Source organism: Balearica regulorum, chromosome 2 (assembly GCF_011004875.1).
Source record: "Balearica regulorum gibbericeps isolate bBalReg1 chromosome 2, bBalReg1.pri, whole genome shotgun sequence".
Classification (NCBI taxonomy): domain Eukaryota; kingdom Metazoa; phylum Chordata; class Aves; order Gruiformes; family Gruidae; genus Balearica; species Balearica regulorum.
The window spans coordinates 12410188-12424830 of NC_046185.1; the positions used below are offsets into that span (position 1 = coordinate 12410188).

General features: G+C 40.5%; 1 protein-coding gene across 2 annotated transcripts in view; it reads right to left on the reverse strand.

Annotated features, from left to right (window-relative positions):
• The window catches only part of NSMCE2 (NSE2 SUMO ligase component of SMC5/6 complex), a 138681-nt gene that overhangs the window by 94718 nt on the left and 29320 nt on the right, over positions 1-14643 (reverse strand). The window contains exons 3-4 of one of the 2 annotated variants that reach the window (XM_075743336.1): positions 12604-12710; positions 8635-8670 (exon numbers count right to left, since the gene is read on the reverse strand). In XM_075743336.1, the coding sequence (XP_075599451.1) occupies positions 8635-8670; positions 12604-12710 (143 nt within the window). The remainder of the gene's footprint in view (positions 1-8634; positions 8671-12603; positions 12711-14643) is intronic. The other variant, XM_075743337.1, reaches the window with a different exon arrangement.

A 14643-nucleotide genomic window follows, 5' to 3' on the forward strand; every position in this document is an offset into this window, starting at 1 on the left:
AAAAAATCTACACTGTATGGTACCTAACCATTCAGGAAAACATTTCATCACATTTGGTGTGGTTGAGATCAGAGCAGGTACTTAAGTTGGAATTTCATCAAATTTACAAGGGGTCCCAACAGATGCTTACCCAGAGCTGTAGTTCACCTCCTCCCATCAATATTACAAGCAAGGTCTGTTATTTAGAACAAGTTATTAAGTTCTTCTTGGGCATTAAGGGAGAAAACTGCCTGCAAGACAAGGACCTAGCTGAAGATTCCTCCCTTCTTTGGTCCAAGTGGGTGTAGCTCTGCTAACTTCAAGCAGGATTTAATCTGCTGGTACCTAATTATTACATGGTTTGTGTGGTTTTATATGATACAGATTTGAAGTGAGCTTTGAGGTTAAGAATTTTTCAATTATGTAACAATGCCCAGAGCAGGAGCTGTTCATTTATTTATTTTTTAAATCATCAAATGCGAGAGTAAGAACACAGAGATAAATTATTAGATACCCTGAAGACTTTCCAAATATTAAAATTATGGAGGGAAAAGGTAGTTTTTAGATAGAATGACATTCCAAAATAGGTTTGAAACAGAGTGTAAATGTTATTTGTCTAAAGCTACATAGTCAGTCAACATAAATTTCAGGATGCAGTAGTATTTGTGGACTCTATTTTCTATGCAGTTTGTTTTCTGCTGCATAAAGATGTGAGTACTGCATCAGACCAAAGATCCATCCAGCATATTCTCCTGTCTTTGACAGTGGCAGAAGCAAAAAGCTGGAGTAGGAGTATAGCAATAGTGCCAAATAGAAAGATTTTCCCCTGTTTCCTACCATATACTTTCCCTACTTCCAGCAACTTGCAGTTTAGGGATTTCCCAAGACAGTGACTGTATTTGAATCTTTAAATCTAATAGCTGTCAATGAGGTTTTCTTCCATTAATTTGTCTCATAGCTTTTTGAACCCCATAATGCTTCTGGTCTCCATAACATCCTGTGGCAATTAATTCCATAATTTAATTATTCACTGTGTAAAAAGTTACTTCCTTTTGTTGGTTTAAAACCTGCTGCTGGATAATTTTATTAAATGGCTCTTTGTTTCTATGTGACACATTGTGAACAACACTTCTGTTCCATGCATGACTGTACACACTGCTATTATAGCCACTTCTTACCTGAATTAACTGGCAGTTTCTCCTTGGACAGAAGTAAAGCCACACCTGTGATCCTCTGTAGGTGTTTTTTGCTTTAGCTGGATTTTCTGCTTACCATAAAACACTATCCTTCTATTAAAAATTTAACAGATAAATAAGTACTGAAAAGAACTAGTAAAGGAGGGACTAATAGAAGGAGTTTGGGCTTGAGTTTTGTGGGGTTTTGAAATGACTGAGTGTAACTCACTTGGAGCTGTAATATATGTTACAACTATAGTTATCTATGCTGTGCATATAAACCTGGTTGATGGGATTTGTCTGTATATATGTTTATAAGCCTGACTGATGAAGGAGGCCAGGCATATGCAAACCTAACTGGTAGATTAAGGAGGATGACTAGTTATATTCAGGTCTAATTAGCTCATAGAGGGTTAGCAAAGACATGCATCGTTGTAATTGATGGGGCAGCTCAGTGCAAATCCGTCTGATGGGCCAGATTCTCTTAAGACACTGTTCAACAGGATCTGCGCTGTTCTGTCAGACTTTGTCTGCCAAGAGAAATAATGCAGTCCTGTGGATGGGAGAAAAGGCAATGCTTCTGTAAGTCTTCTCCAAGTGCATGCCACCAGCTAACAAGAGTCAACTCTGGGTTTGGTCAAAAGAGGATGAGAAAGGGATTCTAAAGCCTAAGCAAGCTGAAAGAGAGGAAGCAAGGGGAAAGGAAGAGGAGCTGCCCACCAAACTGAACATAATCAGTGTGACTCCAGGGAGAAGAGGTGGTGATGAGGGCTGTGGCTCCGGTAGATAGTAGAATTTAGCAGACAGCAGCAGGGGAAGATGGGGTTGTTCTGTGGGGAGCAAGAACAGTGGGGTTGTTAATAGCTAAGTCCAGAAACGCCTTGTTTCAACAGAGTTTTACTGAACTGGACCAAACTGCCTCTCGTGCAGCCCAGCCTTTACCTGTATCCCTTGATCACCTCCAACTAAGCATAAAAATATCCATGGAAAAACATTTCATCTGCAGCCCACACTTCATCATTACAGCAATCTTCACACACCACAAAACCACACCCCGTACGTTTTTCATACTAGAGTTGCCATCTTCCCACAACCCTGGTAAACTCACCACTGCATCCAAGCCCTTACTATCCGATCCTCTCCCCACACATGGGGATGAAGTAGCACCATAATAGCTTTGAACAGATAATGAGTATCTAGTTGAATAAACACGGTGAATTGTTTCCACAGAAGCAGTGGCAATGCAGTAAGGCACCAACATTTGAAAAGTGCCAGAAAAGTTAACAGTAGCAACATAACTGAGCTTTTAATTTCTCTGGTTTTGTGGAATTTATCAGGTATAGTATGTGTGTGTACAAGTTAACATGAGAACTTTACACTTTACAAGGAAGTTTTGGGTGTATCTGATGTACACACTTATTTTCTTAAGTCTTTTTAATTATTTTTCATCCACTGTCAGTGTTAACACACAAGTCTAAGGATAAAAGAAATACTTCAGCTGGTTAAATCAGCTTACTCAGGCTATACACTTAGCTCAGTCAAATAAGATGAGAGCCCAGAAATTAGTCCAACTTGCCAACCCTTATTATCAAGAACAGTGTTTGTAACTCACAGTAGGTTATCAACAATGGGGCCACATTTGGGAGATACCGTGACATCTAGTATTGATTTCTGGCAGGATTTAGATCTTTTTTGAAACCTCTGCCTCAAGTTAGAAAGATAATAAAATGCATATGTACTATTAAGCGAGATTTTAAAAATTATTTTAATAAGCATTAAAATAGGCATAGTTACATACTGTAGTGAATCACAAACACAAAGGCATGCTTCTTCTTTTAAATCAAATCACATCAACAGGAGCAATGTGAAAGGTGAGAAAGACAATGCAACATTTGCAGAACATTTGCAGACATTTGCAGAGTGCATGTGTTAAAAATCATGAGAAACCCATTATAGAATTTAACAAAATAAATGCCAAAAAGCTGCTCTTAAACTCCCAACATAAAAAAAAACCCAAACAAAGAAATGTTCCACAAACCTTCAGTTCTTTCCATTTTAATAAAGACCCTAAATATGCAGTTCTGTAGAAGTTAAAACATTCAGAACAATCCATATCATAAAGTCACAAGAATTTGGTACATTCTAAACTACGTGTAACATGCTGCACGCACACTCCTGTTTACGTCCAGTATGGAATAGCTCACCAGGAAAAAGTCCCAAATAATATAATTTATGAGGAAGCCAGGAATGAGAGAAGCAACTTCTACTAACTCCTTTTTAACTGAAATTCTTTAACAAAAACAAATTCATGGTAGTAGCAGCCACAAAAAACTGTGATCTAGTTAATGCTATAAGCAACATTTTATCTATGATTCATTATAAAGCTGCTAAGAATTTTGCAGAGGGAAAATCTGTGTAACTGAATATTTTTATTGATAAGGTCAGTTAAAAAACATACTAGGAGAAAGAGTAAATGTTTTTAAATGAGTGACCTAGCATTTAAACTTTTGGGGAAGGAATATTAAAATATCCACATACACATACAATCTCTGGAAACAATTACAGTAATTAAAACAACACTGAATATTTGGAAAGAAACATTTTATGGAAGGCATTCCAGAACTGTCTCCCCAAAGACACTGATCAACTTGGGTGTGTTCAATTAACAGGAGAAATTAATTTCAAGTCAAAACCCCTGCTGCTGAGAATCATCCAGCCTTTAGCGCTCTCCTCCCAACACCAGCCCCAGCATTTAAATCCTTGGACTGTCAGCAGGAGCTTTCTAGATAAGATGGTTAATTCGAAAGACTATTTTCACTACTTATCAACTGAAACTACAGCTCCAGTGTTCCCAATAGTAAGTTTCATCAACAACAACAACAACAAAAATTCCATGATTTGAGATGAAGATGGCCTTTTAATTTACTCTGGCTATCTACCTCAACACCTACCAATTTCATTACAGTTCTTAATTTTATCTACTTCCTCTAGGCTAAGCTAACCCAGACACAGTTATGTCCTGTTGACTCTGAAATGCAGACATTGCCTAGAAAAGCAAGGATCCAAACCAGAGACTTTCAGTTGCTCACTGTTGTGACCTTCTGGAATTCCAGAAACAGTTCAGACTGCCAATTACAATCCCTAGTATTAAAATAAAATAATTAAGAAAATTGAATTCCATATGCTTTGAAATCTTCAAGTAGGGAAAAAAAAAATCTCTCTTTAGAGACAGAGATATGGGATGCTGTCCACATGACTGAGATCATGGTTGAACTAGATAGTAAATTCAGTTTCAGTATGTCTAGTACAAGATCAAAAACACCACAGCTGCATGACGCACTGATTAAGTGCAACCCACTCTGCCAATTCTAATTTTGCACAGAGTTATGCTCCATCAGGTAGCGTCTGTCCTTCTGCAAGCGGCATCCAGCCAGCATAAACATGATATCATGTGATCTGGCTTATTTAATGAGAATGTGCTACCAGGTGATTTGGTACTGCACAAAAGTGGTATTAATGACCATGGGACCACAGCCCAAGGCACGGAGTGAAACAATTTGTCAAGGTCAACCACATAGGCTGCTAGTAGACCTGAAAATAGTATCCAGTCCTCCTTAATGCCAGGCTAGTTTGCTACCTACTGGGCAGCACTGCTGCCCACCATAACAAACACAGTTTTCAAATTATGATGAGGTTCTGAGGATTTTTTCGGCATATTTGTTCTAAATACTATCCCTGCTGCCACCCTGTCAACAGAGCTCCCAGTTCCATGTGATGGTCCTAGGTCCAGAACATTTTTTTTCACCCAAATCCTCACTCTGCTAACCAGCTGTGGCTCCTGCTGCCCCACTCCTACTCACACAAGCCAAGGGCCATTTCAGCAACTACAGTGTTGACACTGCAAATATTTAGGAAAATGTTTAGCTTGACAAATGTAAGTAACCACAGTGAAGTCAAATAAATCTATTTTCGTGTGCAAGGGTTTCCAGGGTTTAGTCTCCAAAAAGCAGGACACGTTTTTATCCTTGCTATGAGACACACAGACACGCTACTGAGGATGTGCTATATAACCCACATAAAATAAAACACTACTCCTACTTCTTTATATACTGGTCACTAAAAAAATATTTTTATTGCAGCTCATCAAATGTGGACTCTAACATGTTATTGTGGTGAACTATATACATAGCTTACTAATTCCGGGAAAATAAAAACGCAGCTTCCATCAGATGCTTAGCCCAACACATACAGAGACAGACACAAAAAAGTAAAGTAAATATTATAAAGTAAATATTAGAAATGTGTTGAAATGCATCCTTGTCCCAGTTTCTGCAGGAAATGAAGTACATGCTTACAACAGTGCAATATTGTTTGAATTACTGTTTGGAGACGGCAGTAGGACAGAGCAAGCATTACACTATTGACTATGAATTACATCAAAGAAATTGCACTGAAGAAACTTTAAAATGTTAAAAAACTCCATAGCTAGTAAATGCCAGAATTAAGTTTGCTTGTAAAAGTTCTAGTAAGCCCTATGGCATTATATATATGCAGAGGCATAACTATAGAGTCACATGTTATTTTCCTCTACTATCCTGCCTGAGTCATCATAAGGATTTGATCCAATGGCTGTATTTTGCTTATTCTGTAAGATGAATTATCAGTCTGAAGTGGCTTCATTAGTAGCTAGCAAGTAAACAAGCAGTAAAAATCAATTCCAATTAGCATTCAAGATACTAAAATAATAGCCAAGGAGACATCCATTGTTAACAAAAACTTTAAAAATGAAGCAAGTTCTCCAGAAACCTATTTACTATTTGATGGAAGAGAAGACCTGCGCAGGTACAATGTCTTTCACCAGGGGATTGACTTGCTGCTGATGGTGCACTTCAGTGCGCTGTAGGTGAACTTCAAATAGATTGATTAGCTTCTACAATTAGAGAGTCAGAATAAATGCAGTGAAAGACTACAAGAACTCTTTTATTTTTCCTACCAGCCCAAGAAAAGATATATCCATTTCACTAAACCCATTTTCATGGTATCAGACTTCACAAACATCTTCCTGAGCTGTTTCTGTGTAGCAGAGGACTTTTTTGATGAAGAGAAGGTCTCAAAATTTTCATGGCTAGCAGACAAGATTTCGGAATCAAGAAACACTGATGCACTGCACGTATCAGAGAAAATGCTGTGAACTCAGCTGGAACAGTAAAGGTCATAGTTACAGATATGGATATCATCAGTGGATTTTGCCCTAAAACATGCTGTCATGACAGTGCAGCAAGAAGAAAAAGAAGAGCAAAGTGCTCATTAAGAAAGCATCAGTATGAAACAAGGCTGTTTGTTCCATGAAACTAGCAAGTTCATGTCAAAAACTGTTTCACTGACAACACTGTAATGGGTATCACTGTGCCAGCTGCTGGCAGAGTCCTAAATCAACTAAAACAAATGAATCCCAAGGGATTCATAGTCTTCCTGCTACTTAGCCCTACAAAAAACTAAGTGACAATCTGATTTTGAAGCACAGCCCTGTCTCTAACAGGCAGCAGAGGTCACTGATGACACTGTCAGTGCCTGCCACACAGACTGCATTTGGTCATCCCATTAGTTCTGCCGCCATAGCTGTGCCACCGAGGAGGATGTGAGCTGTGTGGAATCACATTCCCTGGTTGACCTTGCTAGTCCTGCAAAACCCACACTGCAGGTGGAGCTACCATCACAGAAAGTGTTTTGTTGATTTAGTTTGCTTTGTCAAAAGAGATGACTCGGAGAGGAGGGCCACAAAGATGATCAGAGGGCTGGAGCACCTCTCCTATGAAGACAGACTAAGAGAGTTGGGGTTGTTCAGCCTGGAGAAGAGAAGGCTCCGGGGAGACCTTAGAGCAGCCTTCCAGCACCTAAAGGGGCCTACAGGAAAGCTGGAGAGGGACTGTTTACAAGGGCATGGAGTGATGAGGGGTAATGGGTTTAAACTGAAGGAGGGTAGATTTAGATTAGCTATTAGGAAGAAATTGTTCACTACGAGGGTGGTGAGGCGCTGTCACAGGTTGCCCAGAGAAGTTGTGGATTCCCCATCCCTGGAAGTGTTGAAGGCCAGGTTGGATGGAGCTTTGAGCCACCTGGTCTAGTGGAGGGTGTCCCTGCCCATGGCAGGGGGGTTGGAACTAGTTGGTCTTTAAGGTCTCTTCCAACCCAAACCATTCTGTGATTCTATGATACACTGGCAGAACCTTCTCCAATAGGACTCATGGCCAACACTGCTATGCTGGCAGAGCCTGGGTAACAAAGATGTTTTCTTTAAGTCCCTTTCATTTTTCTGAGACCAAGGAAGACTGTCCAAGTCACTAGAGCATTATATTATAAGTTTTAAGTGAAAAAACTAGAATTCTTCTAAATAGTTTGCAAGTCAAACATAGCCCACGCAGTTTGAAATAGGATTCTTTCCTTTCTGCAGATGCTCCTTAGATCACTCACAAGTTGCACACTTGGAATGAATATGATCTACATCACTGAAGGGAATTAATCCTCTGCAGGATTGAAACCTCCACATTTGGCCATGAAGATAACAGACCCCAATATTAAGTAATCTGCTCTAAATTACTGACAAAGTGAACACACACCCCCTCCTATCCCCTGCCCAATGAACTTACTAGTCTAAAGGGAACTATTATCAAAAATACAAAACAAATGTAAGAGCAGTTCCTGTATATTCTGTAGAAACAAAACTGCTCTTGTATAAGGAACACAGTGCACTCCTCATCTTTGCCAAAGGAAGATTGAACACTTGACAAGGTGTGAAGTCACACAGGCATGACTGACCGACGCATCCAGACTTCAAACCCTATGCAAGACACACACCTACATCAGTTGTATGTGATTTTTACAGATAAAACCCAACAAAGAACATGTTTAATTTCACTTCCTGTGTTCAAACTATAATTACCTTTGATCTAATTTACAGTTATAATTGTTCCAATCAGTTTCCATGCAGGACAATCAGAAAACAACAATGTCAGCAGCCACCAACATGGTGATAGAAATGACTCACCTAGAACAACACGGGAAAGCTGTAGCAGTACGGAGAAAACACAAGCACCAATGCAACTTCAATTATTTCCATCATTTTCTTTCAGCTCAACACCACCTCCTTCCTAGCACTTTTTCAATCAGTCTCTTCCCCATCTGTCTGTGTGACCTCAGAACTTCCCAAGCCCATGTCCTTCACCTTTCTGTTTGCCTCTTCCTGCTCTCAGACCTTCCTTAACATGGCTCTTAATTTTTTTCTTCAGCACATCTCCTATGTTTTTCTTCCACCTCACTCAGGTTTACATTTTATCCTCCCTCACACTGCTCAGGCTTAGCAAAAGGCAGACACAACTCTAGCAAGATAAATTGATGTTTGGCAAAGCAGTAACTTCAAAGAGGAAGTACTCAGCAATCTTCGCCAGACGTGTCACTACCAAATTCAACACTTTGCTCTCACCTGCAAAAGAAACAAAATAGCCCAGGTTCTCTTTCCCTGCAGGAGAAGAAAAAAGAGGCAGGAATAATGCAACATTAGAAAGTTAGTTATGTCTTCCTTGTTATCTGGATAGATCTACAATACATTGTGATTCATTTTATTTAGAGGAGTCTGGGGACTTCAGAAAATTTACCCCAGCTTTTACAATCCCAAACAAGCCAAATGTTGAAAAGCTGAGATAGTGATCAGAGTCTACCACCAACACCCCTACTACTCTAGAGACCAGAGTGGGAATGAGAGAGCAGGCACAATACGCTGGCACTCTGGCCACTTGAGAGCTCTCCCAGAGTAGGGGACACTTGAATTGGCTAAGTCAGCCTGGGTCCCAGTCACTTGGGTCCACTTCAAGAGTATAAAGAAGTCTGCAAGAGATACTCCAGCTCCACCAGTCTTTTATTGTTACACTAAAAATAACAGTGGTGTCAGGACTTTACATGGAAAAGACCCGAATATTGGATAATTTATTTTAAAAATGAAAGAAAAAAAAAAAGCAGCAGCAGTAGGAGTCCAGTCATTACACAGGTACAAGAAAATCCAGTGGCACAGGGAGTTTCCACAGACAAAGGATTTCCCACAGCCTATTGTTGGAAACACTGTGATTCAATTGCTCATTTCTTGCTCAACAGGCTGCTGATTCAACCAGAAGAGGATGCTGGTATGTTTTACCCTCTGCATTCCACCTACTGCAGCCCAAATCAACAAAAAAACTGGCTTTTAAAAACATGTGACTATATCTCATGCCAGTTCCTAGTTATTTACATTACATACTTTTGTTGTACAATATCATCTTTCTGTCAATGTCATTAAAAGGTACACATAGTAAAATAATAAATCAGGAATTTTAACTGCTGTTGTCTCCTTATCTTGCGAACTTCCAGTTGGACATTTCACTACAAGAAGGTGATTAGAAGGTGAAACACAGAATATAACATACTTTTAGATTTGCTGCTCTATGAAGAAACTACAGACCAGAAAAAATGACAACATACAAACTCACAAAATAATCAGATAAAATGTGTTTTGCAGCTTGAGACAAGTACTGCTAACACTGTATATGAAAAAGTCTGCTTGTGAAAATGAATGAACTGCTGCAGCTCCCCAGAGAAAGCCCTCAGGTAAGGAATTCAGATGGAAGCAGGGAGCAAGCCAGTGGGGGCTATTTTAAACCCAAGCCTTTCTGCAGCTACTTCCAGGTGCAGTCCTAAATTCAGCAACAGTATCTGTTTCCCATAAGCAGATTTTAAACTGTCTCTGACAGGGAACTGGAGATAGGCTGTGCAGTTCTAGAGGCATGGCATGTAGCTATCCTCCAAAACAAAGCACTAGCTGTTATTTTTTAGAGAACAGATTCTAGCTCTGTTCTCCTGCAGAAGCTTATATACATTTCTTTCTGTTACTCAGAAAGGTTTGCTCAGGATGCTGGCAGTGGAAAGTACAGAAAATTCCCTAGAGCGAGGTAAGAAACAGGGACAGAAGTGTGGCTAGTTAGCTATTACTGACTTTATAATCCACCTAGACTCTTAAATGCGTTAAATGTCTTGGAGCTGCATTTTTAAAACCTTAGGAATGAAAGAACAGGGAAGGAGCTTGTTTTAGCAAACCAAGGAGGCGTCTCTGACACAACATAAATGAGCTACATGAAGAAAAAAAGGTGGAAAAATGAAAACCAACCCTTCCAGGACTTTTTTTTTCACACAAGCATAGATACGTACACAACAGATGCTGCTGAATCCAATCTGAAAAATCATGAATGTATCAGTGCCCTACCTAAACCCATAAAAATATCTTCAGTCAAGCTGTTAAACCTGCGCTTAACTTAAAAGATCATGAGTGAATGCATCTGAAGTAAACAGGATTTCAGTGCTTTATTGGTGAAGGCACGGGCTTACTTTTTATATTCCTAAGGATGAAGAAAGTGTTTTGCTGACACTAGCAATAATGAAAGAAGTTACATTGTTGAAAATTACTTGAAATTTCTATTATATCAATAACATATAAATAATAGCTTACAATCAAAATATAAACCTACTATGTTTCACTCAAGTCTGGATATACATCATTAATCTCTTGTGATGTGAGGACAACATTCATTATGTTGTACTAGAAAAGCTTTAAAGGTCATGAATATTCCAAATAAAAGGAAAAAACTCTGATCTATCCAGTGTCTGACAAATATAAACTAGGAGGTCTGCAATTATGGTGACGTTTGAGTTGAAATGTATATTTAAAAACTGCATGGGGAACAGTGACTGTATTTAATGCTGTCCAACATTTACTGATGTAGACATAGTTTGCAACTCCTTTTAAACATGTAATATTTACTTATTTGAATGAAGATTTTTCAGTTAAGTATCTGACTCAGGATGATTTTAAAAATTTATTAAAGGAAAACCTTTCTACAAAATAAAAACCATCTAGGCATTTTTCAGAATAGAACTAGTGGAAAATGCATTGCTTTGCTCTTGTGCTTTTGCTTTAAAAATAGCAAAAAACCAATAGCAAGATAATAGCAAGACAGGTTTAACTGAAAAGCTCTACTACCTTCATGCTCTGAAACACAGATTTCACATCGTGAAGGGAAATCAAGAATGTGCTTTTGCCTCTTCTACAGAAATCCATACAAAATTGACACCTAAAAGTCTATTTGCAGACACTAAAATAGGTTACTTAGACAGTTGAGCTCTCTGAGCATGATGTGGCCCAAAACTAAAGTGATCAAGTACAGGCTGCACTAAAATGGACTCTATCAATGTCCGGACCTGCCGTGGAGCCTACACTTTCAGTACTTTGCGTGCTAATGGCCAGGCTGCGACGGTCAGAAAAGAGAAAATCAGGGAGCTGTTTTCAGAGTGTGGTCACGGACAGCCTGGGAGAACGCAGGAGTCGGGGTAACAAGGTTACAGAGCGGATTACGCAGAGTCCAAGAGCCAGGGACAGAGAATGAAAGGGGGTTGACAGGACGATAATCGTGAGGAAACAGGAGATAATGGCGGAGCGGGACCGGCCAGCAGCGGGGAGGCGCTGGCGGGCAGCGGGACCCGGGGCAGCCCCGGCCCGGCCGCCGCAGAGCGCGGCCCGCGGGGAACGCAACCGCGGCGCCCCCTGGCGGCCAGCGGCGCCGCCGCGCCCCGGCCCCGCCCGTTCCCCCAGCGCCGCGCTCCAGGGCGCAGCGGGGACGTCCGAGGGGTTTTGTTCGACGTCGCCTTCTGTCCGCCAAAGGCGAGGAGAGAGAAGTCCTCCGAAAGCTGGTATGCAGCTGCCTAACCCACGGCGTCCTCCGTGGAGCCCGGTTTGCTAATGAAAAGGAGCTTATGCAACACGTGCTGCCTGCGCTTCATGCGAATGGCCCTGGCACCTGTTGTGCAACTGCAGTCACACTCAACGCCGAACTGGAACCCCCGGAACACGCTGAAGTGCAACAGCTCTTGCAAAAATGAGTGGTCAGGTAGCAAACGAGACCCTGGTTAACTGAGTGAACAATTAACAAGCTCACCCTTTATTAAGCGCCAGCAAATTGATGTGGCAGGAAGACACTGGAACCCAGGCGTCATCAGTTCCCCGCTGTCACAGCCACTTATTTATTCCTGAAATCAGCTGCCTCATTCATTACGCAGCTCCCGTCTTCCGCAATACGAGAAGCAGGCATCATCTGAGACTACGGTGTCTTAACTACACAGTTCTCAGTCAGTCCCAAAGCACTATTCATCCCATATTCCAACTGGTGCAAGAGGTTGGTGGGGAGGAATAATACATGAGCACATTATTAGAAACTGTATCACACTGTGTGTGAGCTAGGAAGAAAAATTACTAGTTGTACCAGCAACTTTAGTATTTTACACCTGTCAAAGTTCTATCTTTCCAACTATGTATTGTTTTAATGTAATATTTAAATAAGGATCTATTTTCATAACTTTAGAAGTGGCAGTTTACCTGATTTACTGTTTCTTCAATTGCTCTCATATAATGATTGAGTTCTCTGTCCATTGCAGCGTATTCTAACATGACATTTTCCATGCTGTTAACATCCTCTGCGTCATCTGCAAAACAAAATATTGTGTACATGAGTGATCAGTTGTATTATTTTCAGGCAGCATTTTTTCTTTACAGATATGAAGACAAATATTAATGCTGTGGATTTCTAAAACATCTGTAAGGCACAGCAGGTGTTTTCAAGCTCCTCAAACATATACTTTTTTCCCTATTTTGCAACTGTAAACCTTGACATTTCTTGGGTAACTTGAACAAACAGCTTACTCAGAAAGACACTTGCCTCGTTTCATGTGAACAAGAGAGAGTGTGTGTAATTTCATCTACCAACACCTAGTCATTAGGCAATCAGGACATTTTCTGCAAAAGTTATATTTCATGACTCATCACATTGCCTCAGAAATAGTCAGAAGAAACTTAAATGCCCTCTCAGTACAGTATAGTTCACAGCTATAATTAGGCCCCTTATCCCCAATAAACATAGCTACTGCAAAATCAAAACAGAGCCAGCATTTTATAACACAGGAAATAATGGGAGACTGAATAGCATTGGTGAATCAAGCAATAAAATTTTAATTGCCAGTGAAAATCAATGAATACAGGACATGTGCTTAGTAATTCACATCCTCTTTTATTCTCTGCTGCATTCCTCCTAACTTCACCCCTTTCATCGCCATCTACACCTCTGCTTTCCCATTCTAACGTTGCTGTGCATCTGCTCAGCTGGATAAGGACTCTCCATCGATGCTCCAGGGCTGAACAGCCACAGCTCTATCTCCTGACACAGGTGCATGTACCACACCAAATACTGCCAAATGCGGGAGGACAGCCAGCCACGAGCCCCTAACCCACTTAGGAAATTAAGTTAACATAAGTTTCCACCTCTCCTACTCCCATTTAGTCCTACCCTGCAGTTTCCAGGTACAGGGAAAACAGCTGGAAGCAGCTGGAAGCCATGAAAGAGCCCCAAAGCCTGCCGTGCAGCAGTAGGGGTTGTCATTTAATGGAGTATTCTTCTTTACAAGCAGTATAAGTAGCCAATATGTGCTGTTACTTTTAGGAAGAAAATGGCGGCATAGCTTTTTAAATTACTTTTTTGTGAAGAAAGGAAAATGTCTTCTGATCTGGCAAGCTAGTGCACCTCCTAAGTTCCTAACTATATTAGTATTTTACAGCACAAAAATCTGTCGCTGCAGAAAGCTAACATAAAGCATTGTATTGAGAGCAAAACCTGAAACTGTTGCTGAAACACATCACTCAGGGATGGGAACTTCATACCATACGAAACAGTGATGGATCCAGGAGACAGAAGGAAAAGCGCTAAGATATATTTACACAAAAAAGTTACATAATAAGCCATATTATTTTGTGAACATGGCAATTACAGTCATGATGTTTCCCTTAATTATATATAGGCTTGGTATGTATCCCTTTTTCATTAAGTAGATGAATGGATATTGCAGACAGAATCTTGGCATTCCTGCAACTTTCTTCTGAATAATCAGCATTTCCCTTTCCCCTCTCCCTTCCCTCCCACCCAATTTCCATATCCTATCTGGTAACTATGATCATGCTCTTTTTCCTTCCTGCTGGGAAGCATATGAAGTGCCTCCCTCAAGGCTGACACAAATGGCACTCCATGAATCACAGGAAAGGTTTGTGTAGCAAGTAACTGTCATTCTCCTCCCATGGCCAAAATGAATCATATCCACGACATAAAGAAACTACAGTGGCCTAAATCTTTTTTATTTCAGGGGAAGAGAAGTACATTGGTAAACACCAAGAGAGCTGTATTAACACTGTCTTTCCTAAAAGTTCAAGGGATTGAGTGCACCCAAGCTCTGTGGTGCGGTCGACACGCTGGAGGGAAGGGATGCCATCCAGAGGGACCTTGACAGGCTTGAGAAGTGGGCCGTGTGAACCACATGAAGTTCAACAAGGCCAAGTGCAAGGTCCTGCACGTGGGTTGAGGCAATCCCCAAT